Genomic DNA, 27,194 nt, shown 5'->3' on the forward strand with positions numbered 1-27,194 from the left:
ATCTATCGCCGGGCACACAGTCCTCAGAGGGGAAGAGAAGGAACCAGTTAAAGGTGCTGCTGTTGTCTTCGATGACTCTTCATCCAGAGGTTCAGTTTGGCCAGAAGCAGAGGAAGAAAGGAAATTAGCTTCATCTCCGAGTTTATCATCTCCCTCAGAGCTCTCTGTTTGGTCAAAAGTAGAAACTGAAGAAGTTAAACCTGGGTTGCCAATATCCAAAGTGCCCTCAGGTGTGGCTGGGGAAGCCAGGGTAGAAGGCAAAGGAGGCCTTTCAGTGTCTCCAGCTCTTAATCCCGAACGCTCCATTTCATCACAGAAAGAGAACTTGGTGTCTGTCTCAGAGGTGTTAGGGCCTGAACCCAAACTTCCTGTCAACTCAGGTGGTGAGGTAAAGAGAGAAGACAGGGAGCCTCTTCCATTGCAAGTGTCACCCACATCCAAACACACAGTGCCAGACAACAAACCTGAGGAGATAACAAGGTCCCCTGATACTGAAAATTTCTTGTCAGATGATTTAGCCCCAACATCACGGGCCCTCAGCCATGGAATGAACAGGCAAGCAGAGGAGACATCTTCTCCAGGGCTGGGGAGTTTCCTGTCAGGAGAGCAAGAGCTCATAAAGCTACCCCCAGAGGCTAAGAAGCACAGTCAGTTATCAGAAGTACCGACTGCTGGGTCAGAACTCATTGATAGTAGAGGTAGAGATGGATCCTTAGGTAAAGAGCCAGTAAAACCCATCGGAACTGAACCACGGCCTTCTATCTTAGAAAAGGGTCCCACTGAACTTAGAAGAGGACAAGAGCAAGAAGAAAGCAGGGAGCTTCCTGTGCCTCCTGCATCTCCATTAGAGACTGCTTCTTTTGACCTTCCTATAGAGCAGAAAGAGCTTAAAACGACCCTTCATGAGGGTCAAGCTGTTAAGGTGCCTAATGTGAGAAGCCCTTCTGCAGATAAGCCAGATCTGGGTATTAAACAATTAGCAGAGAAGAGAGACAGTTTGGAGCAACCAAAGCCATTTATGACAATTGAGCCTGCTAATGTTACAGGAACAAAAGTGAAGGAGACGCCCATTTCTCCAAAGGGTAACACCTGGATTCTGGAAAAGCCAGATGGCTTTGTTAATCAGCCTGAAGCTAGAAAACCAGGATCTGGGCAGCTGGAGTCCCCTGAGAGCAATGATCTGATGCCAGAGAAACCTGGGGCTGCCCCGTGGGATGCAGATGACACATCTGGAATCAGGAATCAGGTTCTACTCCCAGCTGTGGAAGAACCCCATTTGCCATTGCAAGAACAATTACCTAGCCTTCATGTATCTAGTGGCAAGGTAGAAACGTTATCTGCTAAGACCTATCTTTCTGAAGAAACCAAGGCCGAGGTTCCTGTTGGAAAGGTGGATAGAGGTGGAACAGAGGAGAGGCAGAACAGTTCTTTCATGGAGAGTGAAAATTTGCTATCAGAGAAAACAAATGCAGAATTTTCCAGGCCTTGCAAAGAAGATGTCCAGAAGGAAATCAAACTACCTCTTGAAGGAACTCTCCAGAAATCAGAGACTGGCCTATCCGTGGAGCCGGTAAAGGCAGAAACTACCCCGATTCCTACCAGTCCAGCACATTTCCTGGCTCAAGTTGCAGAACCTGCACCGGGCAAAAACCAAGAAGCAAGCAAAGCACCAGTGACTGGTGAGGAGCCATCTCAAGAACCTCCTCAGTCCAGGGCTGTAGAGGGTGCTGAGGAAGGGCGGAGGCTATCCTCTGGCAATGTGGAAGTCCTCACCCAAAGTAAATCTATCCCTGCTGTGAAAGCAAAAGCCCCACCTCAACCTCCAGAGACCCCAGAGGTGACACAAAAGCCATCCAAGAAGTCACAGGTCGCCGAGCAAGGTCTTCCTGCAGAGAAGGGGAAGAAAGGGATTTCGTCTTTCAAATCATGGATGTCTAGTTTATTGTTTGGATCGAGCCCTCCGGATAATAAGGTCTCTGACGGTGAAGATCTGGAAACTCAGCCAAGTCCCTCTGTAGAGAAAGCAGTAACTGCCGTGGAACCTAAAGGTACAGTTCCTGCTGAGATTACTGCAGCTGAGAAGGCAGGGGCTCATTCATTACCTGAGGCCACAGTTGGACTGGCCAAGGAACCCAAAGGTATTTCAGTTAAATCCAGCGCAAGTCAAGACCTTAAAGAAAAACTCACATTTTTATCAAACGAAGACGTTTTAAAGCAGCCTAAATCTAACTCTGACAACTATGGGAAGACAGAACTCCTAGGCTTTTCAGAGGGAACGGGTGAAAGCTTAGCTACTTCAGCTGGTGACAAACATCCTGGAATTCGTCCTTGTTCCCCTACGGGTGAGAAAGTGGGTTTGGAAGATGCCCAAAGCATGGCTCCTCTTCACGTTCCTGAGAACCAAAGACGCCAGAAGCCAGAGATCTCTCCTCCATCTATGTGGAGTATTTCTGCTCTTAAGGAAGAGTCAAGCAGTGATCACAAGGAAGCACAGCTCTCATCATCTGGTGTAGTAGATAGAATGCCACAACAGCCAGAATCAGCTCAGCCCGCCTTCACAAGGATGGACTCAGAGAAGCCAGCACCAGTGAGTCTGCCAGTGGAATCAAAAGGCAGTTTAATTGATCTTGGTGAAGACAGACTAAGACAAGAAATGCCAAAACCTATGTCTCTGGAACATTGTGAGGAGGAAGTGGAATGCCCAACGGAGGAGAAGGATGGCTGGGAAACCAGATCATTTTCCTTGGCAGGGAAGAGGGGGCTGGCAGAGAAGCAAGAAATCATGGCTCCCTTGGAACTCAGGGAAAATAAAGCAGTAGGAGAGTTGCAAACGACGCCGGAATCTCGACCTTTCAAGTTGGAAGAATCAAAAGCTGCTAAGAGGCTGGAACAGCGCATCTCTCCAAGTGAAGAGCGCACGGAAAAACCCAGCAAGACGCTTGCTTCAGAGAGGAGAGAAAAGGAAGTGAAGGAATTTTCAGAAGGAGAGAAGCAAGGATGCCAATCGCACTCCCCTCCTGCGGCCATGCCTGTGCCAGGAGCAACAGCTGCCTCTTTGGATAAGGCTGAACCACCTTTACTGGCTAAACCACCACCCGTTATTGAAAAACCAGAACATATATTCACAGAGGTACACCCAAAAATTAGAGAGAGAAAGGCAGCAGAAACCCAACCACGTCTCCAGGAAGAAGGTAAAACATTAGTAGAGAAAACTAAGGCTTCCCATGTGGAGCCTCCCCATGGAGAGGAAATGGACTCTTTTACTCAGGGAGGAAATCTGGAGCTGGAAAAGTCATATGACAGTAGAGTGACTGCGGAAGATGGAAGTGTGCAGCCAAGACCCCTATCTAAGGATGCCGAGAGGACATCAGAGCACATGACTGAGGAAAGAAAGGATTTAGGAATGCTGCCGACTCAGCTGTCAGCCGTAGAACCACAAAATGTTGTTTTAGGAACTTCTGTAGGACATACAATAAAGAAACAAGAAACATGGTCACACAGGCCCACAGTCCACACTATCCAGACATGTAACGATCACCCAGAAGAGATGCTGAAACAATCTGTTCTTATTTCAAAGCGCCCCTTGGAAGCTGTGGAGGATGTGCACAGAAACGAACCACCCTCTTCGGCAGCAAGCAACTATACTCAGTTTATGCTTAGTGCAACAGCAATCAGTGCTGATGGAGTTCCTCCTATGGGCAGCACAACCCAGGAGCCTGAAGGCACCTCTGTGAAAGATGAAGAATTTTCAGTGACCAGCAAGCCAGCTGGACTTTCAGAAGATCAAAAGAGTGCCTTTGGCATCATTTCCGAAGGCTGTGAGATACTGAATATCCATGCCCCCGCCTTTATCCCTTCAGTGGATCAGGAAGTAAGTGAACAAATGCAAGATAAGTTACAGTATTTGGAAGAGAAAGCTTCGTTTAAAAGCATATCTGTTCATGATGAGAGGAAGGCAGTTGATTCCCATGAAACACAGAAGAGCAAGTTAGAAGTTTCTGGTAGGAAAACCACATCACAGATGGAAAACGAGCCAAAAGAAAGTCACAAGACAAAGGAGGAGATAACCACAGACTCTGAAATGGGTGACTTCACATCTCTCCAACCCACAGTTTCTGGTGAAGAGGATTATTTTGAAAAATATACGTTGATTGATTATAACCTCTCCCCAGGCTCAGAAAAGCAGAAATCAACTGTTGAGGAATCCTCAGAAGAAGTCATAGAAACGCTGACTTCTTCCCCAGAAAGTTCAGCTGAACAGGCCCTAGACCATGACTATAACTTAGTAAAGTTAGATGAATGCTTTTATGGGCCAGAAAAGGACAGTAGCAAATTATCTCACACAGAGATGCAAAAGTCTTTGGTTATCCAAAAACCAGATGATAGAAGTGCTCCAAAGGGTATTGGTAGAGATGTGGACTCCAGGTCTCCTGGGATGCCTTTATTTGATGTGCAGGAAGGAGTTCTGTCAAGAAGACAGATATTTCCCACCACCACCAAGGCTGTCAATCCCGAGCTGCTAGAAGAGCCACCTGCACTTTCCTTCTTCTACAAGGATCTGTATGAAGCAGCACGTGGGGAGAAAAATGAAGGAGAAACAGCTTCAGAAGGTGACAGTGTGGATTCTGAGACACCATTTCCAAGGAGACATTCTGACACCGATGACGGAACAGGTATGTATTTCGAGAAGTACATACTCAAAGATGACATTCTTCACGACAAGTCTGTGACTCAGGAAGATCAAGGCCAAGGCCTGGAAGAAAAGCCAGTTGGTGAAGAGGATTCACAGCAACTGAGAGTTGCAGAAAGGGAAATCAGGAGAAAGCCTGAAACTAGTTTTTGGGAGAAGAATCTGGAAGAACAGCACAAGGCTGTTGACAGGGAAGGAGAACCCGTAAGCCACGTGGAGACTGTTGATGAGGCGGCAGAGCAGCGGCAAGCTCCCATCACAGAGCAAGTCCGAGCAGCCACCCAGAAGATGAGCTATGCAGTTCCATTCCAGGACGCACCCTGGGTTCTGGAGAGTGAGCCAAGCAGCCAGGGTAATGAGGCAGGAAATGCAAATCCAGATGTCAATCTGAATGTCCCAGTACAAGTGTCTTTCCCAGAGGAAGAATTTGCAGCAGGTGCCACTTATGCTCCTGAAGTATCACAAGAGGAGCTGGCCCCATCCATGTCACGTGAAGAGAGGCTCCACAATGTCCCCGTGCAGGATGAGTATGACTTTGTTGACTCTCTGAATCAGGAAACAGCCAGTCCAGGTATCTTACAAGAAGAACCACGTTCAGAATCCTCACCCAAAGAAGTGTTATCTCAAGGAACAGAATCCTTTGAGCATATCAGGGAACAGGAACTCACGAATGAGGGGGAACTGAGAATGTCTGCTTCACAGGACGAGCGGGACAGAAGGGGAGAAGACCAGTCAGCGACAGAATTAGTGACCACTAAAACACAAAAGGAACAGAAAAAGGCCCAGGTTGAATCTTACTGCTACACCTGCAAAAGCCTGGTCTCTGAAATGGACAAGGTGCTAGACATTCACAAAGACCATGAGGTTTCGGCGCTTGACACGGCTATAAGTGCTGTTAAGGTAAACCAACTTAACACACACATAGATAATGGGTTTGCTTTCACATTCTCTTTAAAATGACCAATATTTGATATTTATTTTAAGCAAAATAGTCTGAAAACATATGGATATATCCCCAAGAATTTAGTTACAACTAACTTATCTATTATTTTTACTGGTAGGTTATGTGTCAGAGCATTTTTTTTAGGTTCTCAAGAGCTCACTATCTCATAACAAAGGCTCTTAATGTATAAAAAAGTAAAATGCCTTTAAACTCAATAGCTACACATTTGCATACAAAGCAAGTTACTTTTTAAAATCAATAATATTGTCCTTTAAAATATGTCTAGTGTCCTGACCAATTCTATTCTTCTAAGTGCTAAAAAATGCTTAAAACAGTAAGATTTTAATATCGAGTCTCATCATATCCCATCTCCTCAGAGATGCTGTGAACTGAGAACCCATCTACTGAGCACCCATCCACTGAGCATCCATCCACTGACCACTCATCCACTCAGCACCCATCCACTGAGAATCCATCCACTGAGCACCCATTTACTGAGCACCCATCCACTGAGCACCCATCCACTGAGCACCCATCCACTGAGCACCCATCTACTGAGCACCCTTCCACTCAGCACCCATCCATTGAGCACCCTTCCGCTTAGCACCGATCCACTGAGCATTCATCTACTGAGCACCCATCCACTGAACACCCATTCACTGAGCACCCACCTACTGAGTACCCTTCCACTGAGCACCCATTCACCCCCTGGCCACCTTCTGTTTTCACGTATGGTTCAACATAGAGCAGACAGAATGATCTTAAAATTAGTAAATAATAACAAAACTTGAGGACTTTCTCTGTGCCAGCATGGGTTGAGTTCTTCATATATAGAGTGCATTTTAATTCTTGTAGCTCCTCATCATTGTCATCAGTTTGCCAGTAATGGAATGGGTTCAGGGAGTTTGAGTGATTTGGCCTGATGTTGGACTTTCTGCTCTTGGCTGTGTGTCTGTCTGTTTGCTATCACTGATTTTCAACCCCCTTTCAGTGATATTGCTATTAAATAATTGTCACTCATTCTGATTAAATAGGATTGCATTTTAGACTCTGGATATTTTCCTATCAACTTAATTCTGTTATTTCTCTAGAGTGAAATTTTATTTATGTTGTTCCTATTAAAGTTTATAGGAAGGGCTGAAGCATCCTCTTTTGTGGAATCTCAGTAGATTCCACAAAAATGTGTCTCTAAAGGCCACAGATGCAATAATACCACTAAAATGTTCCCAATTCTATAACTACATTTGCTTTGAAGACTAACAGCTACTGGCCACTGTCTGAGACAAGGCTCAGTTTTCCATAGATCATGATGATGATTCTATATAAGTTTTTTTCTAGATATTGACAATTTAAAAAGTTGAGCTGGAGAGATGGCTCAGCGGTTAAGAGCACCAACTGCTCTTCTGAAGGTCCTGAATTCAAATCCAAGCAACCACATAGTGGCTCACAGAAATCTGTAATGAGATCTGATGCCTTCTTCTGGGGTGCTGAAGATGCTACAGTACACTTACATACAGTAAATAAATAAATCTTTAAAAAGTCCAAAAGTAATACTCTGATCATATAATCTTCAATATATATATTCATATAGTCTTCAGATCATATAATTTTTTTCAAAATTTTAAGAACAGTTCAAAAGTAGGATGACATCATTTTTAAAACAACATAGTAAAGGTTTTGTTTGTTGTTTGCTTGTATGATATTCTCTAAAAAGAGTGGGAAGGAGAAAAGTGAAAACCAGTTGATTAAAGCCAGGAAGGCTTGCTTTTGGATATTTTGGATAATTAAAGTTATCCAAAACGATTAATAAGAGTTGGAGGCAACTTTCAAAAGAAGGAAAACTGGGGGCTGGAGAGATGGCTCAGCAGTTATGAGCACTGGCTGCCTTTGCAGAGGAACTGGGGTCAGTTCCTAGCATCCACATGGCAGCTAACAGCCACCCATAACTCCAATCCCAAGAAAACAATGCCCTCTTCTAAGACCTGTGGTGCACAGTGCATGTAGGCAAAACACTCATACACATACATGAGTAAATCTAAAGAAAATTAAGAAAGTAAAATTATATCACAAACAGCTGTAACTGGAGAATTCAGTAGCACCTACTGGGTGGACTTCCGTTCCTCTTCCAGGACTGTCAGTTGGCTGCCCATCCCCAACATGTCCCCAACATGGTGATGACTGCCTCTTATTTATTTAATTTCATCCTTGGGTCTCTACTTGTCTGCTTTTGCAGTGTTCGCAGGCCTCCTGCTTTATGTCAGGATGGATGCCAGTCCTTGGGACTGAGAGGGAAGAAAAGAAAATGAGACCATGCACTTAGAGGCTCCTCAGATCGGTACAAGAGCAGAGAGACTAAGCCTTTGGGGGTTTAGTGGTTGGGTAGAAGTGGGCAGGACAGGAAAGATGTCTCTAAAAGCAGAGGTGTGGCTGAACCTTAACGAGGTAGAGATCTTCTAATAGTCAACGGCAATGAGGACATTCTAGACGTGGAAAATATAGGAAAAAAACACACGTATGAGAAGAAACTACAAAAAGATGCAGCTGTGTCACAGAAGCCCACGGGCCGGGGGCAGGGCTGGGGACAGGGCCGGGGGCAGGGCTGGGGACTGAGACCTGCAGGAAATTAGAGGCTTCATGATGTAACACCATCACCATGCTGTGGACAGCTGCAGCTCTGTTTTTCAGTTTTTGTTTTTGTAGTAAGAAAATAATTAAATAAATCCCGGTGATGGGTTCCTGCTACCTACCCCGATGGTTTACATTCCCTAATGAAAGACACACACACACCTTTATATTTTGATATGCCTAAAACAGCTTGATGGCTGAGCCACTTCCCAACCTCCAAGTGGTGATCCACCTGCCTCTGATAATCCGGAGTTATCACTTACGACATTTTGCTTTCTTCCTTGGCTGCCCTGGACCCAGTTCGGCAGGCCTCTTAGGCTCCTACACCTTCTCAGGTGTGGTGTCTCTCCTCTCCTTCTCCCTGCACGGCAGGTCTCCTCTTCCTCCTGCTCTTCCTCTTCATCCTCCTCGTCATCATCCTCCTCTTCCTGCTCCTCCTCTTCCTGCTCCTCCTCCTCTTCCTGCTCCTTCTCTTCCTGCTCCTCCTCCTCTTCTTGCTCCTCCCCTTCCTACTCCTCCTCTTCCTGCTCCTCCTCCTCCTCTTCCTGCTCCTCCTCCTCCTCTTCCTGCTCCTCCCCTCCTCTTCCTGCTCCTCTTCCTCCTCCTCCTTCTCCTTCCTCCCTTGGTCCCTAGCCTGGGAATCCTAAAATCCCACCCCTGTCTGCCCTGCCCAGCCATTGGCTGCCGGCAACTTTATTTGCCAGTCAGAACCAACTGGGGGCAGGATCCCTCAGTGCCTTACATGTTGGGATGTTTGGACAATTTGGGGAACCCAGACAATTTGGGGAGCCCAGATTAACATAAGAATCCAAGTAGCATTAGGCCAAACCCATCAGGTCAGAATACTGCTGGGCTTAGATCCATGGGTGAAGTAGGGACTAGCCTCATCTCCCTACCCTCCAAATTTTCTAGATGGCTGTTGGGAAATCCTGCTACTTAATGTCTACCATGTCTGGAGAGCTCCCCCGAGCTCAGCACAAAATGAAGCAGGGCTTCTCTTTCTCTGACCTTGTCTTGGGATCTGACCCCCAAGCTCTCTACCTGAAGAAGGTCACCTAGCCCTTGGAAAACCTACAAGTTCAACGTCCTCTTTCCTGATAAGAACCCACCCAGAAAGTATCTGGGATTCCAGGAATGTCCTTTAATACAAAGGAGGCGTTCACAGCATGCAACGCTCCAGCCAAAGATTTTACATTTACCCTGAACACCCCTTCGCATTCTCCAAAGTTCCTATACAAACACCCCAAATAAAGTGTATGTGCACAAGCTACTTCTCTGAAGACCGTCTAAGAGAGCTGTTGCATTGAGTGTTGTCTACAAGAGCTGCAACACTCAAATCCTCAGAGAAGGACCCCCATCCTACCCTGCAACACACACACACACACACACATACACACACACACACACACACACACACTCATCCCAGACTCGATTCACCCTTCCAGCCTGGTGTACAGTGCTGTCTGGATACCCTGGAGGAGGAAGTGATGGAGGCACTCACTAGCCAGCCAGCCTAACCTACTTAATGAGTTCCGGGAAAGTGAAGTGAGAGACCTGTCAAAAGCAAAAAAGGTGGATAGTGCCTAAAAAAAAAAGTACTTGAGGTTTTCCTCTGGTGAATGTAAGTACACAAATGTATGGACATTTGTGTTTATTAAGCTCTGGGTTTGAATTATTACTGTTCATAAGGACATGAGTTTTATATACTCTGAAGTAGAACCCTATGGTGTTGATTATCAGTTTGAGGAATTTTAGAATCACCTGTAGATAGACAGTAAGTACAAAGTGACCCACGGCATGAAGTGATGACTTCATGGTGGATTACACACATCCTTACTACCCCATTTCTGGGATTACGAACTTGTGCATCCATTCCCAGTTGGCTTTACTGGGATTCACACTCCTGCCCTCATGCTAGCAAAAAAGGTGGTTAGCCAACTGAGCTACTTATCTAGCACCACAAAACTCCACTGTTTATCATGCATAATGTTTTGCATCCATTTAGGTGAAGCAACAGAAAAATATCTCAAATTCAATTTGTCAGTGAAAATAGTATAGTGAGTTTCTGCAAATATATTAAAGAAACTGGAGCTCACTAATTGAAATGTTTTCCTTTAATTTTATACAGTGAAGATATTTTAATTCTTCCCTTCAGGTACAATTAGGAGAATTTCTTGAGAACCTACAAGAAAAATCCTTGAGGATTGAAGCTTTTGTTAGTGAGATTGAATCCTTTTTTAATACCATTGAGGTAAGTTAACATACTTCTACTCTATCCTTCTTTATATATTGTATCAATAGGAAAACAGTTGGAACTAAATTGGTGTGTGTATTGTAGTGTGCATGTGCTATGTAGTATGTGTGTGGTGTGTAGTATGTAGTATGCATGTGTAGGAGGCATATAGGGCATATGCATGTGTTTTGTGCAGTGTGTGTATGTGTGTGTGTGTGTGTGTGTGTGTGCATGTGTGGTATAGAGTGCCTGTTGAGGGATGTAATATATAGTGTGTATGTATGTGTGTGAGGTTTACATTGTTGGTTATCCTAATAAAAAGTAACGGTTCTTATAGTCTTCCCTCACTGTGAGCCATCAGACCACTGTCTGTCTAAGGATAAAGCATTTTCTCCTAAAGACAATCACTTCTTGGGACTCCTGCATCCTAAGGCTGATGCTCTCTGAAGGTTAACCCTTACAACCAGTTACCAAGAGGTATTAGTTACTGTGTCACGAGTGAGAGACTTCCACTCTATTTTCCTGCCCCACACTGGCTTGGCCTCCAGAAATGTTCTATAGCAACTGATTAGGGGCCAATGGATGCCTCAGGATACCTCTGAATATATACACTTTCTGTTAGCTCCTGCTCCTCCACCATGAAGGGAGTAGGTATGAATGTTCAGCCCTTATCCAGAGGTGGCCCAGGTACTGCAGCTGTCAACCAGGAGTGTCTGTCAGGCTCCCGGTCACTGCAGAAAATGACCATCCAATCCCCTTGCTCCTGTTGTCGACCAGTGAGCACCTGCTTTATTTCCCCTTCTTCAGTTGTTCTAGTGAGAATAGCCAATCACAAGGTGTGTCCAAATGGACGGGAAAGTTCCTTCCACTGTGGCAAATCTGCTCCTCCCAGGAGAATATTGGTGCAGAGAGGTAAAAATCACACAAGACCTTTCTATAGCCAGCATTCTCCCTGAATATAACTTTCTTTTTTTAAAAAAATTGATATTTTTGTACTTTTTTGATGATACTCTTACAGTGAATTCCATTGCAAGGCTAGTGACAGCAAACAAGATATATAAGCTAACAGTTTAGACCACGTGTTTGATGTTTGATTCTTTTTACTGTGATGTCAGAAGCCAGTTTCTCCAAAGGAAAAAAAATGATGAAGGGCAAGTAAAGGCATCACTTCTTGGCCTATTAAAAAGTGCTTTTGTTCCACCCTTGTAGGAAAACTGTAGCAAAAATGAGAAGCGACTGGAAATGCAGAACGAGGAAATGATGAAGAAGGTTTTGGCGCAGTATGATGAGAAAGCGCAGAGCTTCGAGGAAGTGAAGAAGAAGAAGATGGAGTTCCTGCATGACCAGATGGTCCACTTCCTGCAGAGCATGGACACGGCCAAGGACACCCTGGAGACCATCGTGAGAGAGGCCGAGGAGCTTGATGAGACAGTCTTCCTGGCCGTAAGTACCAGCAAACAGGCCGATACCTGCTGCAGTGCTGACACAAGTCTACTCTAAAAGCTATTCCTAAATTTGCTTATAAACTGTGTCCAGAGGCACAATCCAGTAATCACAGTACTTGGGAAGCTGATGCAGTGTGAATCACAGGTGCAAGGCCAGTCTGTTCTGTATCACAAGACTCTCAAAAAGCAAACAAAGCAAGTAACATCTCCAAGGCAAACCCAGAAAGATCATCTCTCAGTATGGAATTCATACAATTCTGGAATTTCAAAATTCTTTGGGCATCCATGATGTCTATACTATATAAAAGGCTCCACAAATGCTAATAGATCCCCGAGAGAACCATGGAAGGAGGCCGTCTGGTTAGCATGCTTCAGAAGGTTGATCACCTAAGTTGGAAGAGCCTTCTCAACCTCACTCATGCCAGGCCTTTCCTGCAAGGGCCAGCCCTGCTGCCTGTTGGTTAGCTAGCATCCTCATGCTGGTCCCTGGGCCTGTACTATGAAACATCTGAGGTAAACCATTCCATCTGACCTTACCAAGTGTCTGACAAAACATTTTGGTTCTCTTTTTGATGTATCAGGGAGACAAAATTGTGGCCCCTTCCTCAATTAGGACAGGGATATTGCTGGAAGCAGTGTCCCTGTGACAAGATTCCTTAATTCAAACTAGGGACTTGTAGAGAGTAAGACTCTCTTGGATGCACTTTAGTTTGCTCTTCATAAACCCCTAGAATGCTCCAAAAGTCTCTCTGTAGATTCATGATTAACTGTGAGTAATACAGACATTTTCCCAGAGGTCAGACCGAAGCCTGTCAAATGGGAAATCTACAGATGGAGATGATAAGAACGGACCCCGCCCCCTCTTTCCAAGCTCCCTATCTTCCTAGACCTCCCAGTGAAGTTGAGAGACAGATTGAGGTAAAAATAGGCATTAAAGAGCTCATGGCCAGCCTTCGTAGACACCTCTGGCCAGGGCAGATTCATATCAAGTGAATATGGATGTCCTCAAAGGAGAATTTAGAATCATTAGGTGGCTTTTTGTTTAATTAAAGGAAAACTTTAATATTTTTAAATTGGGACCCTCCTATGAAGTATAACATTAATAAGGGGCTTTGTCTTTCATAGTAACCTTTGATGAGACTATTTCTTTCTCTCCAGAAGAACAAATTAGAAGAGGGTAAAACATTTGTTTCTGCTTTTGGTGGTGATATTTATTCATTCTAGAGAAACTGGAGAATATAGGACACAGAGCAAAGATATCCCTTAAAGATGACTGCTGAGTTCATTATATAAAGACCCCACACCAAACAAATTCAAGTCATCTTGTTTTTTTGCTAAACCGAATTCTAAAACATTTGTTACTAAAGAGAAGCAGGGTACAGCAGCCCACTGGCAGCCTTGCCCATCAGGCAGAGCAAGTGAAGGGCCCTCCCTTCTCCACACTGGGCTCTCACTCTCTCTGAGTGCCAATTTCCCTGCTAGAACCCAAAGCCCCAAAGACAAATGGCTTCAGGGATGCCTGGGAGTAAAGGCTGTGGACCTTGTTTGATCTTAATGCTCCTGGTTGCTTTTACTTTCTGTTGTTAATTAATCTCTCTCTCCCTCTCTCCCTCCCTTCTTTCCCCTCTCCCTCCCTCTCTCTCTTCCTCTTTCCCTCCCTCCCCCTCATCTCTTTCCTCTCCCAACCCAAGTCCTTTGAGGAAATCAATGAAAGGTACATGCAGCATGGTGCATTGCAGCTGAGGGGAGAGAACGTGGGGGATGATCTGCTGGGGTTTCACTCTTACACATAGCACTTTTAAAGGTCAAATAACAGCTCAGAAGGAAACTGCATGTGCTTTGGTTAAATAACAATCATCAGAGTACAGTTCTAAGCCTGCATTTTTCTGTCTAATCTCAACCATCTTTCCCGCTACTGAGTACACAAAAATTATAAATGATTAGCCTTATTGGATAAATATGAGTATTTGAAGCAATCATCCATTGCTGTCACGGACATGTCAGGCCTGTGTCACCTTCACGGCATGCTTATCTTTCCCACAGAAGCGACTTCTGTCCTCTACTCCTTCTGCTCAACTAATCAAATGGGTTATCTATAGACACTGATCTAGTGAATACCCTGTTAATTGCATCTTGTGTTGATGATGCTCTTAACACTTGGTCTAAGAGATTCTTCATTCTTGTGAGAGGCAAAAATGAAAGATTAAAAAGTGCTGTCTATAAAAACACCAGACATCCGATTTCCGTTTGTCTCGTGTATTGTTGACTGACGGCATCCAGATACTGTTCTCACCCCTTTTCCTTTAACCTCATAGCAAGAACTTGAGATTGTTCCTGCTAGTTAAGCCCAGTCTTAATTGGAAGCATAAATGTCCATTCCTAAATTATTTAAATATTCCCTGGACTTTACTTCTACTGATGTTCAAATGACAGAGAGTAAACCATCAATATTAAAACAGAAATATTTATCTGGGATGTATGTACGAAAAAATACGTTTGAATAGGGAACCTGATCATTTTCAGATATCTGAAGCTGCAGAAATTAGTCTTACTTGCTTATAAGATAGTGCTAATATACTTTATAAAACCTATTTATATTTTAGTGTTAGCACTAATTGAGCAGAGTTTTATAACAGTGGCTGTACTCTGAACAGTTACTTGAGGAGCATTAAAACCCACTGATGCTAAGCCAGCACCAGGAGGCAGAGGCAAGAAGATCTGTGAGTTCAAAGTCATCCCAGTCTGCAGAGTGAGTTCCAGCACAGCCAGGGCAACACAGAGAAACCCTACCTGGAAAAATGAAAACAAAAACAACAAACAAAGCCCCCGGATGCTGGTGGTGTCTGATTGTTCTTATGCCTTAACACTGGGGCTTCATTGTTTTGAAGTGTGGTCTGGGTACAAATCTTCCTGAATGATTGTGATGGGCAGGCAGGGCTGGGAACCTCTTGTTGAGCACAGTCTGTCTTCAGACCCAGTGGCTTCCAAAACTGACTGACTACACCTGCTAATATGTATGCCCAGACCCTGGAGCCCGTAGGTAAGATGAGGCACCTCACCAGTTCTCATGGGTGAGTTTGAGAAACTCATACCCAAGCAGTAATCCAAATATGTTTTAACTTAGAGGTCAGTAATGTAATTACTGATTTTTAAGTTAAAAATATATGTGATTAATAGTGACATTCCACATATACCGAACACTACAGATACATATTTATTTATTTTTATCCCATCCATATGTGTACGATATTTATTAGGAAGAAATTTGGTGGATGAAAATTTATAAATGCTTTCACTGTAAAACTGCTGAAGGATGGTTTCACTTTTCTAAATACTTGATTACCACTAATATGAATTGACAGCCATTGCATACTAAACACCATTTCTTTTGTTTTGTGCTTTAACTTGATAATTTACATGTCATATTAATTAATTTATTTTTCACTCCCAAATGACAATGAATTAATCTTTACTATTGCTGCATATCATTTCAAGGGGTAGCCAATACTGTCTTTTTATTATACTTTTTTATTATTTAAAACAAGTTTTAAAATGAAATATACTTTGATTATATTCTTTCCCTCCTCCAAGTTCTTCCAGATCCTCTCCCCATCCTTACCCACTTAACTTTAAGTTCTTTCTCAAAAACAAAACAAAACAAACAGAAACCCAAGTAAACAACAACACCACAAACATGAAAGCAAAATATAACACCCAAGCAGAAAAAACAAAAAAAAAAATGTAAAACACCAAACTGTAAACAAATAAAAGCACACAAAAACAGTGGAGCCCATTATGTGTCGGCAGCTACTCCTGAACACGGGCCCTGCCCTGGGATGATTGGTATTCTCATTCTCACTCCATTGGAGAAGCGGATTTTTCCCTCTCCCAGCAAGTATAACGACAGTTCAGTTGTTAACCTTTACCCTAGAGGCTAGTTTTTCATTCATTTATTCATTCATTCATCAAAATATAACTAAATAAAATATAATAAGATAAAACAAAAAGTATCACATCAAATTTGAACAAAACAAACCAACAGAAGGAAAAGAGTCCAGGAGAAAGCACAAAAATCAGGGTCCCACTTGTTCAAACACTCAGGGATCCCATACACTAAACTGGAAGCCATACTATATGCACGAAAGGACCTGGTGCAGACCTGTGCAGGCTGTGTGGATGCTGCTTCAGGATCTATGAGATCATATGAGCTTTTGCTCATGTTGATTTAGAGAGCTATATTTTCTTGGTATCCTTTATTATTACATTTCCATCCCTGCTTTTAGATCAGTAAGTGTTATTTGGTTTTACGCTAGGTTCCTAGGGTATCCTGTCTCTGCTTCTAAGCAGTGTCAGGTATAGGTTCCCTCTCATGGAGTGGGCCTTAAGTGAAACCAGATATTAGTTGGTTACTTCCACAAGGTTTGTGCCACTATTGCCCTAGCATATCTTTCAGGTTGGATACCACTGTAGATCAAAGGCCTTGTAGCTAGGTTGATATTTATGTTCTTCTTTTATTAGCTTACAGAGTATACTCCTGTACTAAAAACACTAGAATATAGAGATGGAGACTCTATGTAGGCACCAGCTTGACAGCTCCATGTTCAATAGGTTGTGTAGGTGTTAGGATAACTGATATTGTTTTTTTTATGTAGTGAAATAAAGGACAACAAATCTCTGGTATTTGATGAAGAAATATGAACAAATAAATAAATTTCTATAAGTACAAACAACCCCCCCCCACACACACACACATGCTGAGCCCAGCTTGGCTGTGTAAGGGACAGTATGACATGGTTTCCTGCCCCTGGAACAGAGCCTTCAGCGAGTGGGTCTCTATGGGTATTGATGATTGCTTTGGACAAAAAGCTTGTTTGTATAAAAGTGTACATGTGTTCATGTTCCTCCTTCAAGGAATGTCCTCTCTGCCAGAGTTAATGACTCCATGATAATCAGAGACAGCAGGAGTCTGGGAGGCAAGGGTGTGTCTATGTCTCAGCAAAATGATAGAAGGCTGTGGCCTTCAGGACAGCCCTTAAGGCTGTGGGAAAGAACACCGAAAACCTGAGTTCAAAAATTTCTCAACTATGCAAAATATAAAGATGTACTATGAATTGTATAAGGAGCTTCAGTGATCTAAAGAGGCAGAGGCAGTTGCACTAGGGTCAGCATGGCAGGATACAAAGACAGGCAGATACAAAGGTAGACAGATTCCTGAGTTCAAGGTCCGCCTGGGGCAGAGGGTGCTTAGGTAAAGCCCAGGAGCTGGAGTCATGGGATGCTGATTCATGGGATAATTGAAAAGGAACTTGGGGTAAAGACTGAATCCTTATGTAAATAAAAGACTAGGCTTTTGATCTACAAGAGATGAGCTATACAGAGAATTTTTACAATTACAAAACGAGGCTGTCTCAAACAGAGAGCTGTCTGGAAATTTCCAGAGAAAGGAGAGCATAGAGAGACCAATCTGGAAAGCTGTCTCAAGTAAAACATAGGCTGTCAGCTTGAAACCCACAATTTGACTTCCAGTTGTTTGTTACACCACTCCTAGACACCCCTTCTCTTAGGAACCCCTCTCCAATTCGAGGCTGGTTCTTGGCAAACCCATATACACACATAAAAACATATACACACAGATACCACACACACATACACACACTTTTTTTAAGTTTTTTTTTAAAAAGATTTATTTATTATATGTAAGTACACTGTAGCTGTTTTCAGACATTCCAGAAGAGTGTGTCAGATCTCATTACAGATGGTTGTGAGCCACCATGTGGTTGCTGGGATTTGAACTCGGAACCTTCAGAAGAGCAGTCAGTGCTCTTAACCACTGAGCCATCTCTCCAGCCCCCATACACACACTTTTAAAAAAAGATTTATTTATATGAGTATACTGTAGCTGTCTTCAGACACACTAAAAGAGAGCATCAGATTCCATTACAGATGGTTGTGAGCTAGTATGTGGATGCTGGGAGTTGAACTCAGGACCTTTGGAAGAGCAGTCAGTGCTCTTAACCACTGAGCTATCTCTCTAGCCCCATACACACACACTTTTAAATCAAGACAATTTCTTCCTTTCTATAGGAAGTGCTAAATCTGTTATTTTTTCTTGTTTGTTTCTTTCCTGCTTCTTCTTTCTCACTTCATGTCATATTTCTCAAGACAGTGCTCGTATATTAAATTTTTCTCAGCTTAAATTAATGAATGCTGTCAAGCATATTCAGACTCTACATTTGCATATCTCGAACAGCACATTTTTGCCTTATAAATGCTTTCCCATTAAGAGGATGCATTTCCTTCTGTGTTCTATTCTTCTGTAAACAGAAGAGTCTCAAACACAGTGGCACTGACTTGTAAAATGATATCAACTTTCTGTTAAAATTGAATTGGTCCATGTACAAGAGAAAACTCAACATTTTTCTGTGGAATCTACAGGTAGCTTCTGTAAAATTAGTGAAATGTATTGGAAAGGTTGAGTGTGCATATTGGCTACATTGTTTTTTTTTTATTTTTTGTGTATGGGCATTTTGCCTGCATGTATATGTGTGTGAGTGTGTCACATGCATGCCTGGTACCTGAGGAGATCAGAAGAGGTCACTGGATCCCCTGGAGCTGGTGTTACAGGTGGTTGTAAGCTACCACACGGATGCTGTGAATTAAACCTGGCTCGTCTAAGAGCAACAAATGCTCTTAACTGCTAAGGTGTCCTTTTATCCTGATCACTACTCAAATAATAATTCCTAGTCTATTCTTTCCATATTCTGTACCTCATAGCCTTAACATAGACTTTTAATCTCCCCCTCTCTAGATCAGTGTGGGAGTCTGCCAACCCTTCCACCACCTATCTTGTCTACTGGCTCTGATCTCTCCTCAGTTGCTGGCCAGGACTACATTTCCCTTTCACAGACAGTTCTGTGACCCTCCTTACCTTTAAAGATAAAATAGAAGTTTGCAGTGGGTGTGAAAGGCATCAGGTCACAGGATGCTTCCCTCTTCTGTACCTGTTTCCTGTGCCATGGTGAGCTCTGCTCTCTAATGAGCCATGCTCCTTGGTACCCCAGCCTATGCTTGTGCCATTTTTCCTTGTGTAACATTTTCACTCTCTCTATTGCCTCAGAGATTTCTGATGATTTTTTAATGCCCCGAGGTCCTCACTGAAGAGGCCTCCCAAAACCAAATAGTGGATCTTACCATGTTTACTAACAGTAAGCATAGAGAGGACTCTAAATATCTCATGATCTTTCCCCTTATTGTGACAGCAGGTTTACTATACCTGAGATCCTGATTTCTATACAAATTAAACCACTGGCCTCTTCTTAAATGAAGATGTGTTTGTTAAATGCCTGCTGTGCATCAAGTAAGGTATTGCAATACAATAATGAATAAGACAGTTTCTCCCTGCATGCAAATTATATTTTGGTATAGTTGACAGTTAAAGAATAAACTAGGCCATGATAAATATCAGGAAATAAACAGACTTGGAAAGAGTGGGCAGCAAGGTTGGAGGGGGCAGGCCTTGCCTGGCTAGTTGCCTCTCTCCCCTAGATGACATTTGAACAAAGAACTGAGCTAAGTGAAGGAAGGAATTGTGCTGGTATGGGGGGCTTGGGGGAAGTCCCAGCAGCCAGTGCAAAGGCCCCAAGGTAGGTCTGCTGTTGGAAAACCAAGAGCTCAGAGAAGGAAGCCAGTGCCTCTCCTCAACATTGCCTTCCACGATAGAAGAACCTTCCGGGCTTGTATGAGACAGCCTTGGCCCCTCAAGCTAAGGATAGACCATTTTGTAAACTCCACTTCCTGTCTTTCCCTTTCAGAGCTAACCTGTTTCTGTCCCACGTGTTTACACACATTTGTGTCTTACCTGAATCCAAATGCTCAGTCTTAGTGTAAGCAGGTTGTCTGCTTAAGGACTTGAGTCAGCAGGACATGTTCCTTTGTGAGCTGGGGCCTGTCTTCTAGAAGTGGCTGGCCTTGCTTTCACAGCTAGACTTTCAGCCCCTGGAACAGAGCCCAGCACTCAGTAGGTGAGCATTATTTTTTAGTATGACTGGAAGATTAGTGCTGAGAGTTGAGAACAGCAGGAATAGCCCTATAGCATGGAAGCTTCCAGACTGGCTTAGGATATTAATATCCTTTAGGAAATAAAATAACCACTGACATGAAGCAAAATTTTAGGACTGATTTATTAGATAGGAATCGAAGTCTAAATAATTTGAAACTTTTCAAATTTGAGAGCTCTGGGACAAGGCCCCTACTGTTATCAGCTGTCTAACAAGAATAGTGGGTTCTAGATGTCTCTTCTTTTGATGCTTTTGAATGCTTTAGGGGTTGGCAGGACCTTCCCTCATACAAACCACAGTTAACCCTCACCAGCCTCAGGCTGAATGGGAAGGCGGTTTTGGTTCTGCGTTCCTGCTTGCCCGACTGAATAGAGTTCTGTTCCCTTGTTAGGCTGCTGTCTGCCGTGGAGAGCACAGCTTCCTTAGAGAACATGCCTGCCGCCTTCTCGCTTTTCGAACATTACGATGACAGCTCGGCGCGAAGTGACCAGATGTTGAAACAAGTGGCCGGTGAGCATTTTAATACATCGTTTGCCTCGTCGGAACTTGGCGGCTTACCTGCCTGCTTTGTTATGTTTTTATATCTGAGCGAAGATGGGTTTAAAGGTTTAAAGCCAGACTCTGAAATCAGGCAGGAGATACAGCCTCCGCTCTCTGGTGTCCTGTATCCCCTGTGAGGCTCTGTGACTGCTGGGGCTGGAAAGGAGAGATGAAATCAATGGAGCTGAAAAGTCCCCCCTTCTTTTATTCTATTTTGTAAAACTGGAATTTCTCTCTCTCTATGTAAGAGAATTGCTTCACAACAGCAGCCTGGCATACAGGTAAAAAAGGAATAAAATACTTTCATATGCGGTGAACGAATTTTACCTTATAAGTAGTTTTCCCCTCTCCAATTCTTCTCCTCTTCCTCTTCTTCTTTATTTACTCCACCCCCCCCCAACCAAACAGATTAGCCTAGAGCACTCAGAGCTCAGGAACGTGGCCCCGAGCCAGGCACCTCCCACTCAGCTGTCAGAGCACCCTGCCAGCTTTTCAAATTATTTTTTAATGTTCTATTTTAGCAAACAAGGCAATGCAACATTTAAATGCTCAAAGCTGTCATTTTCCTGGTTCCCGAGTTCTGCTTACTGTACAGGGTGCGCACACGTCCTTATCCAGAGGTACCCTTGTCAACCAGGTTCATCTCACAGATGGCAGGGGTGTTTAAAACGCTCGTTCCTGTAGAGAAGGTTCTGGGTTAGTAACCAGTCAGGAGCTGCTGTGTCTTTAGAAAGCCAGCTTACCCCTCAAAACATCTCCTGCAAAACACTCATACCCAACAACCTTAATAAAGCAGATAATTCAGTCATATACCCTAATGAATGCTTTTTAGATGGTTCTGCACTGAAGGGTGTTCTCTTATGTCTTTCCCAGGCATTAAACTGGTGCAGCAACTGCAAACTAAGGTTTTGATGAACAGAGCAGCTGTCTGTCTTCAAGGCTTCTTTATACACAGCTGCCCGTTTACCAGAATAGACTTCTGAGCGCCCCATGCTCAGTGGGAGGGTTTTTCTATCTGTCAGAGGCTGCAGAATTACAGTCACAGACTGTGCGCCATCACCCTAGGAAGGGTATGCAGTCTCAGAGGTGCTTCACACCTCTGGGGAGAGAGTCCTAAGAATGGACTCCTATGAATGTGTCTGCTTTGCCCAATATGCAGCCCAGGGCCTGCGAATTTTGTTCTGAGACCAATGAAACAGCACAGAGAGAAGGCCCTCGAGGATCTGGCTCCTGCTGACTCACACAGAGTGAGGAGAGAACACAGGCTTCCCCATGAGAGACGGCAGTGTTCACCTCTTACTCAGTTCCCACAGAGTCTGGTCCTGGTGAGACACACAGATCCAGGAGTCTCCTCTTCACATCATCCCCAGGGGGAAGGTTTAGTTATTATCCCCATGGGAAGATAACAAAGCAGGAATATTGCTCAGGACCACACCGCTGGCTGGAGGTGAGGTGTGGAGTGTCTGCCCACAGAGTCTGCACCTTATCCATGGTCCCCATGGCAAGGGAAGAGGAGAGAAACACTAATTAAGAGATAGCTCAAAAAACCAAAAGAAAAAAAAAAAAGAGATAGCTAGGTAGACCTCTTTGACTCTGGAGCTTAGATTTATTTTTAATTGCGGTAAGGTGCATATATAATTTTCCATATATTAGAGTCTGGAGAGATGGCTCAGTGGTTAAGAGAGTGTATTGCTCTTACGAAGAACCTGACTTCAGTTCTCAGCACCTACAATAGCTCATAACTGCCTATAACTCCAGATCAGGGAATCTGATGCCCTCTTCTGGACTCTGTGGGCACCAGCATTTGTATATACACACACCCATGTAGAAACACACACGTATAACCGTAATTGAAAGAAAATCAATCTTAAAAAAGTAATGTACTCATGTTTATTACAAAAAAGCACTCATTTTATTTTACTTTATTTCATTTTACTAAGTTATCTATTTTGAGATAGGGTCTCACTATAAAGCCCTGGCTGGCCTGGCACTCAGCCAAAGAGATCTGCCTGCCTCTACCTACCTACTTATTAAAGGTGTGTGCCACTGGGCAGTAGTGGCGCACGCCTGTAATCCCAGCACTCTGGGAGGCAGAGGCAGGCGGATTTCTGAGTGCAAGGCTAGCCTGGTCTACAAAGTGAGTTCAAGGACAGCCAGGGCTACACAGAGAAACCCTGTCTCGAAAAAACAAAAACAAACAAACAAACAAAAAAAGGTGTGTGCCACAACACCAGGTGTATTATTACTCAGTATACATCTGTAGCATGAAGTATGTTTATAGTTTTGACAACTATTACCACCATACATCCCCAGAATTTCATCTTGCAACATTGAATCTCTCTGTCAATTATAACACGAACTCCTTCTTCCTCCAGACCCCAGAAATTGCCCCTCCCCTTCCTTTTTCTCGGAGTTAGATGCTCTGAAGAAGTGAAATCAGATAGTATCTTTCTGTGACTGTTTTATTCCATTTAGCATGTTTTCCTTCCATGCTCACTCATGTTTGTAAGGTATGCCACAAATATCATGTTTAAGACTTATTATATGGCTACACTATGAGTTTTATCCATCCATTCATCCATCCATCCATCCATGGATGGAACTTGGGTTGCTTCCACCTCTTGGCTATTGTGACTGATGCTCCTTTCCTCCTGACTTGTGTTTGCTTTTGGAGAAAGCATCTCACTATATAACCTGAGTTGGTGTCAGACTCATGGTCCCTTTGCTTCAGCTCCCTGGGTGCTGGAACTGTAGATGCATGCTTCTATGACTAAGTTTTGTGGAGTTTTTGAAAGCCAGGTTGTGTGGAATCTATATTTGGCCCCAGGTAGTGGAATCTGTGCTGATTAATGTTTAGCTCCCTGAGCGAGTGTGAAAATGTTCTGTGGGCACATCCTGCCAGCAGAGGGGCTCCACAGGAAGCTTCTGCCAAAGAAGCCCCAAGATTCCATTTGTATTTATTGACATCACACTTATTTAAGTTTACTCCTATAAAAGTTTAAGCAGAGTTACTAACTTGTGAAATCTGGGTCCCAGTATTCTAAATGTAGCCACAATTGTTAGATTAATTCTATGGGATATTCTTCTTCCCCTTTTGGAGCATTTTTAAGAGTAAATGTATCTCCTGTTTGAAGAAAAGAATATTTTAATTTTCTTTGGGTGGAAGGAGCATAAAAGGAAACAAAATTGCTTCTATATGTTTTCCTTAATTCCCTGTGGTGGCTCTACCTTAGAGTCAGGTGATAGGTAGGGGACTGGTGATCAGTTTTTAAGTTTGTGAAGTTGTGCTGGAGAGAAAGGATACAGAAAGATGTTGCCAATTTTTGCAAGGTTAGCTCCACTCTCAGGTATAATTTATAGTGGGAATATCATTCACATTATTCATGCTCCAAAGAGCTCTCCAAGCTGCTTCAAAGACTAATAATAGGTGAAGAGCTTTGTTTGGCTGTTCTATAGGCCTGGGTCACATGACAATTTGCTGGCTTACCTCTCTCTGGATGAATCCCTTCAGAGCATTGGTTCTCTACCGGTGGGTTGTGACTGCCTTGGTGATTGCATATCAGATATCCTGCATATCAGATATTTACATTACAATTCATCACAGTAGCAACATTACAGTTATGAAATAATTTTATGGTTGGGTGTCACCACAACATGAGGAATTTTGTATTAAAGGGTTGTAGCATTAGGAAGGTTGAGAACCATTCTAGGTTCTCTGTTGGAAGATACAACTGTCAGTCTTTGGGGAAAGTTGGAGGCAGGCAGCTGTCTGCCTTCCAATGCTTCCTGCTCTATGTGTCCTGTCTCTATGACCTCTATGACCTATCTAACTGGGACTGCAGTTCAGTCTTTACAACGAGGTGTTCTTTGCTCTCTTCTCTACTGTTTGTTCTTTCTGCCAAGGCTGTGGTGCCACCCCAGATACTGTTTCTAGTAGACACAGCTTAAACACTTGATACACATTATCTTGTTTCATTTAACAACCCTAGGCTATAGCCCTGAGGCTAATATGATACAGAGAGTGTGGGAGGGGTGTTTAGAAGCAGCTTCTGGTCTGGCTGATGAACTCGACCATTCCCCTAGTCTGCTCCTCCTTTTTTATAACTGCATTATTCTTCCACTTCTTTATCTTTTTTTGAATCATTTCAATTTGACTTTTTTCCCCCATTTTTCAAATTCATTTGTTTCTCATTTTGACCTTATTGCTGAGCCAACCGTGGTTTGCTCTTCCCTGAAGGTCAACTTATAATTTTGGCCTACATTATTCCTATACACTTATATCTCATGAACTTGTTGACTGGGGAAGACACACACACACACACACAAATCTTAAAAGCATAATGTCTTTTCAATTATGAGAATAGTCTTTTTCTCTGATGTATAAAATATGTGCAATGATCTTATTTAATAAGTTCAGGAAGATAATTGCATTTTATGCAGCATTAGTGTTCAACATACATGATTGTAAGTTTCAAGAATCTTCAGTAAAACTCTTGAGGATATTGTTGTCTTTAAAATTCAGAGGCACAGATTACATCAGGTATCTACAATTTATATGTCATTTAATCAAGAGGTTACTTCTACTCCTTTCAATTTTTACATTTAATTAAAAAAATTGTAGGACTATTATGTTTAAAAAGAAGATGGATTGTAGCTTTAAAAATTCAATCTACTATGTGTCCTTCACCTCGAAGATCCTATAACAATGTCTGAAAAAGATTCACTGCCTTTTATTGTTATAAACTTTTTATTGTTATAAATATTGTTGCCAATATGGAACAGTATAGCATTTTCCTATTAAAAAACATATTATCTAAAACCAAGTTATTGGATAGTCCATTAGTCAGTGTAAGTTTATTTCTCTAAGTATAAAACTACAGAATAGTTACACAGCGGCCCCAGCTGGGGGTGCACTTCTGTTCATTTCTATTTGTGTTGCTGTACACTCTTACAGAAATGCCTGGGAGGCACCCTGGAGGGTCGCGCACTCCGCTCTCACAGTGGCTGTGTCTATGGCACGGAGCTGGGCTGTATGTCGCAATGGGGAACCTTCCTACTTTAATCCCATAGATTTCTGTATTGTTGGTATTTTAACAACCTATTAAACGTGTTTTAAACAAAACAGTCAGCCAGTACAATAGCATTAGTCATAGTGAATTGTGTTTCCTTCCAGTTCCGCAGCCTCCCAGACTAGAACCCCAGGAACCAAGTTCTGCTACCAGTACAACAATTGCCGTGTACTGGAGCGTGAGCAAAGAGGATGTCGTGGACTCATTCCAGGTGTACTGTGTAGAGGAGCCTCAGGATGATCAAGAAATAAATGGTAAGGTTGCTGCAGAGCCAGAGATGCTGGCAAATATTTCTGCATCTTAATGTAAAGGACCCATACACATTACATATGCATATAAATGTATAAATATACACACATATACACATTAAAATGTTATACTTCCACAAAGCATTTTTAGCCACTTACAGTAATGATAACAAAATCCCTCAACAACCGCATACTACAACATTAGAGGAAAGGAACAATTTGGAAATTGGTATCAGGGAAAAGCATACAGATATCACAGCGGTCAACATGAGTATTAATCCTGAGACTCAGATTAGACTTTGAGGGCTCAAAATACCAGGAGCAAGTAAGGGATGCTCATCTTCATGAAGCAAGTATCATTTGCAAGTTTCAGAGAGATGGAGGTTTAACCAATGCAGAAGTCTGAGAGGCAGTGTGGTCTGTACTGCTCCATAGAGGGGGGCGGGGCGGGAGATGTGTTGTACATAGGTCAGTGTCCTCCACAGTAAGTTTCATGCACACACAACACTGGGTATCAGGTTTGTAGTTTCAGAGTTCACAATCTTCAAGGTGTGGGTCTAGGTATGATACAGCTACCCAGTGACACCAAGTAATGGGAGAGAAAATTGAAATTGCTTAGCATGGAGAACAGATGGCAGACCTCACAAAGTAAGCTTTTGTGAAGATCTCTCTGCTCAGAACGCCTGATAAGGCCTAAGAGGCAGGCAGCTTGAGGTTGTACTTCCTGGTGAATCAGTGGGGAGAGCGCTGGCACTCAGTGTGCTTGTTGAAGACACACCCACATGCTTGGGAAATTAGATGAGCACGTGGCAGTATCAACAGCCCGTTACCTAACTCAGGAGCCCAGTTATAATGAAGAAGAAACAGTAGAATAGCTTGCTGTTGCGGAGACTTAAGGTTATTGTTTAAAGTTAATTTTTTTTCTTAAAGACAGGATCTCACATGTCCAAAACTGTCCTGGAATTCACTTTGTAGCTAAGGATGACCTTGGGGTTGTGGTCTCCCTAGTCCTATTGGTTAAGTGCTAGGATTCGAGGTGTCACTACAGACCTGGTTGACACAGTCATGGGGACCAAACCCATCCATTCTAGGCAAGCCTTCTACCAACTGAGCCACAAAACCTAAATCTTTTGAAATATAAAGTTAATTTAGACAAAAGTTTCTGTGAAGGTAACTGTGGCACAATAAAGTTGGTTAAATCCATCTCTAAGACAAAAAGGACCTGTCACCATATAACAGTGATCAATGTATTATGTGACTCTGACAAAAGCCCAGACGCCAGACATTTCCTGGGGAGATATAACACACACATATCTACTTGACCCATATAGGGAGCCAGTGAGT

General features: G+C 43.0%; 1 protein-coding gene across 1 annotated transcript in view; it reads left to right on the forward strand.

Moving 5' to 3' along the window:
• Cmya5 (cardiomyopathy associated 5) overlaps positions 1-27,194 on the forward strand; it is a 107,637-nt gene that overhangs the window by 52,112 nt on the left and 28,331 nt on the right. The window contains exons 4-9 of the mRNA XM_052159650.1: positions 321-5,590; positions 10,414-10,509; positions 11,701-11,934; positions 13,628-13,650; positions 20,385-20,503; positions 25,707-25,856. Coding sequence (XP_052015610.1) covers positions 321-5,590; positions 10,414-10,509; positions 11,701-11,934; positions 13,628-13,650; positions 20,385-20,503; positions 25,707-25,856 — 5,892 coding nt within the window. The remainder of the gene's footprint in view (positions 1-320; positions 5,591-10,413; positions 10,510-11,700; positions 11,935-13,627; positions 13,651-20,384; positions 20,504-25,706; positions 25,857-27,194) is intronic.

This window comes from Apodemus sylvaticus, chromosome 16, assembly GCF_947179515.1.
Source record: "Apodemus sylvaticus chromosome 16, mApoSyl1.1, whole genome shotgun sequence".
NCBI classification, from domain to species: domain Eukaryota; kingdom Metazoa; phylum Chordata; class Mammalia; order Rodentia; family Muridae; genus Apodemus; species Apodemus sylvaticus.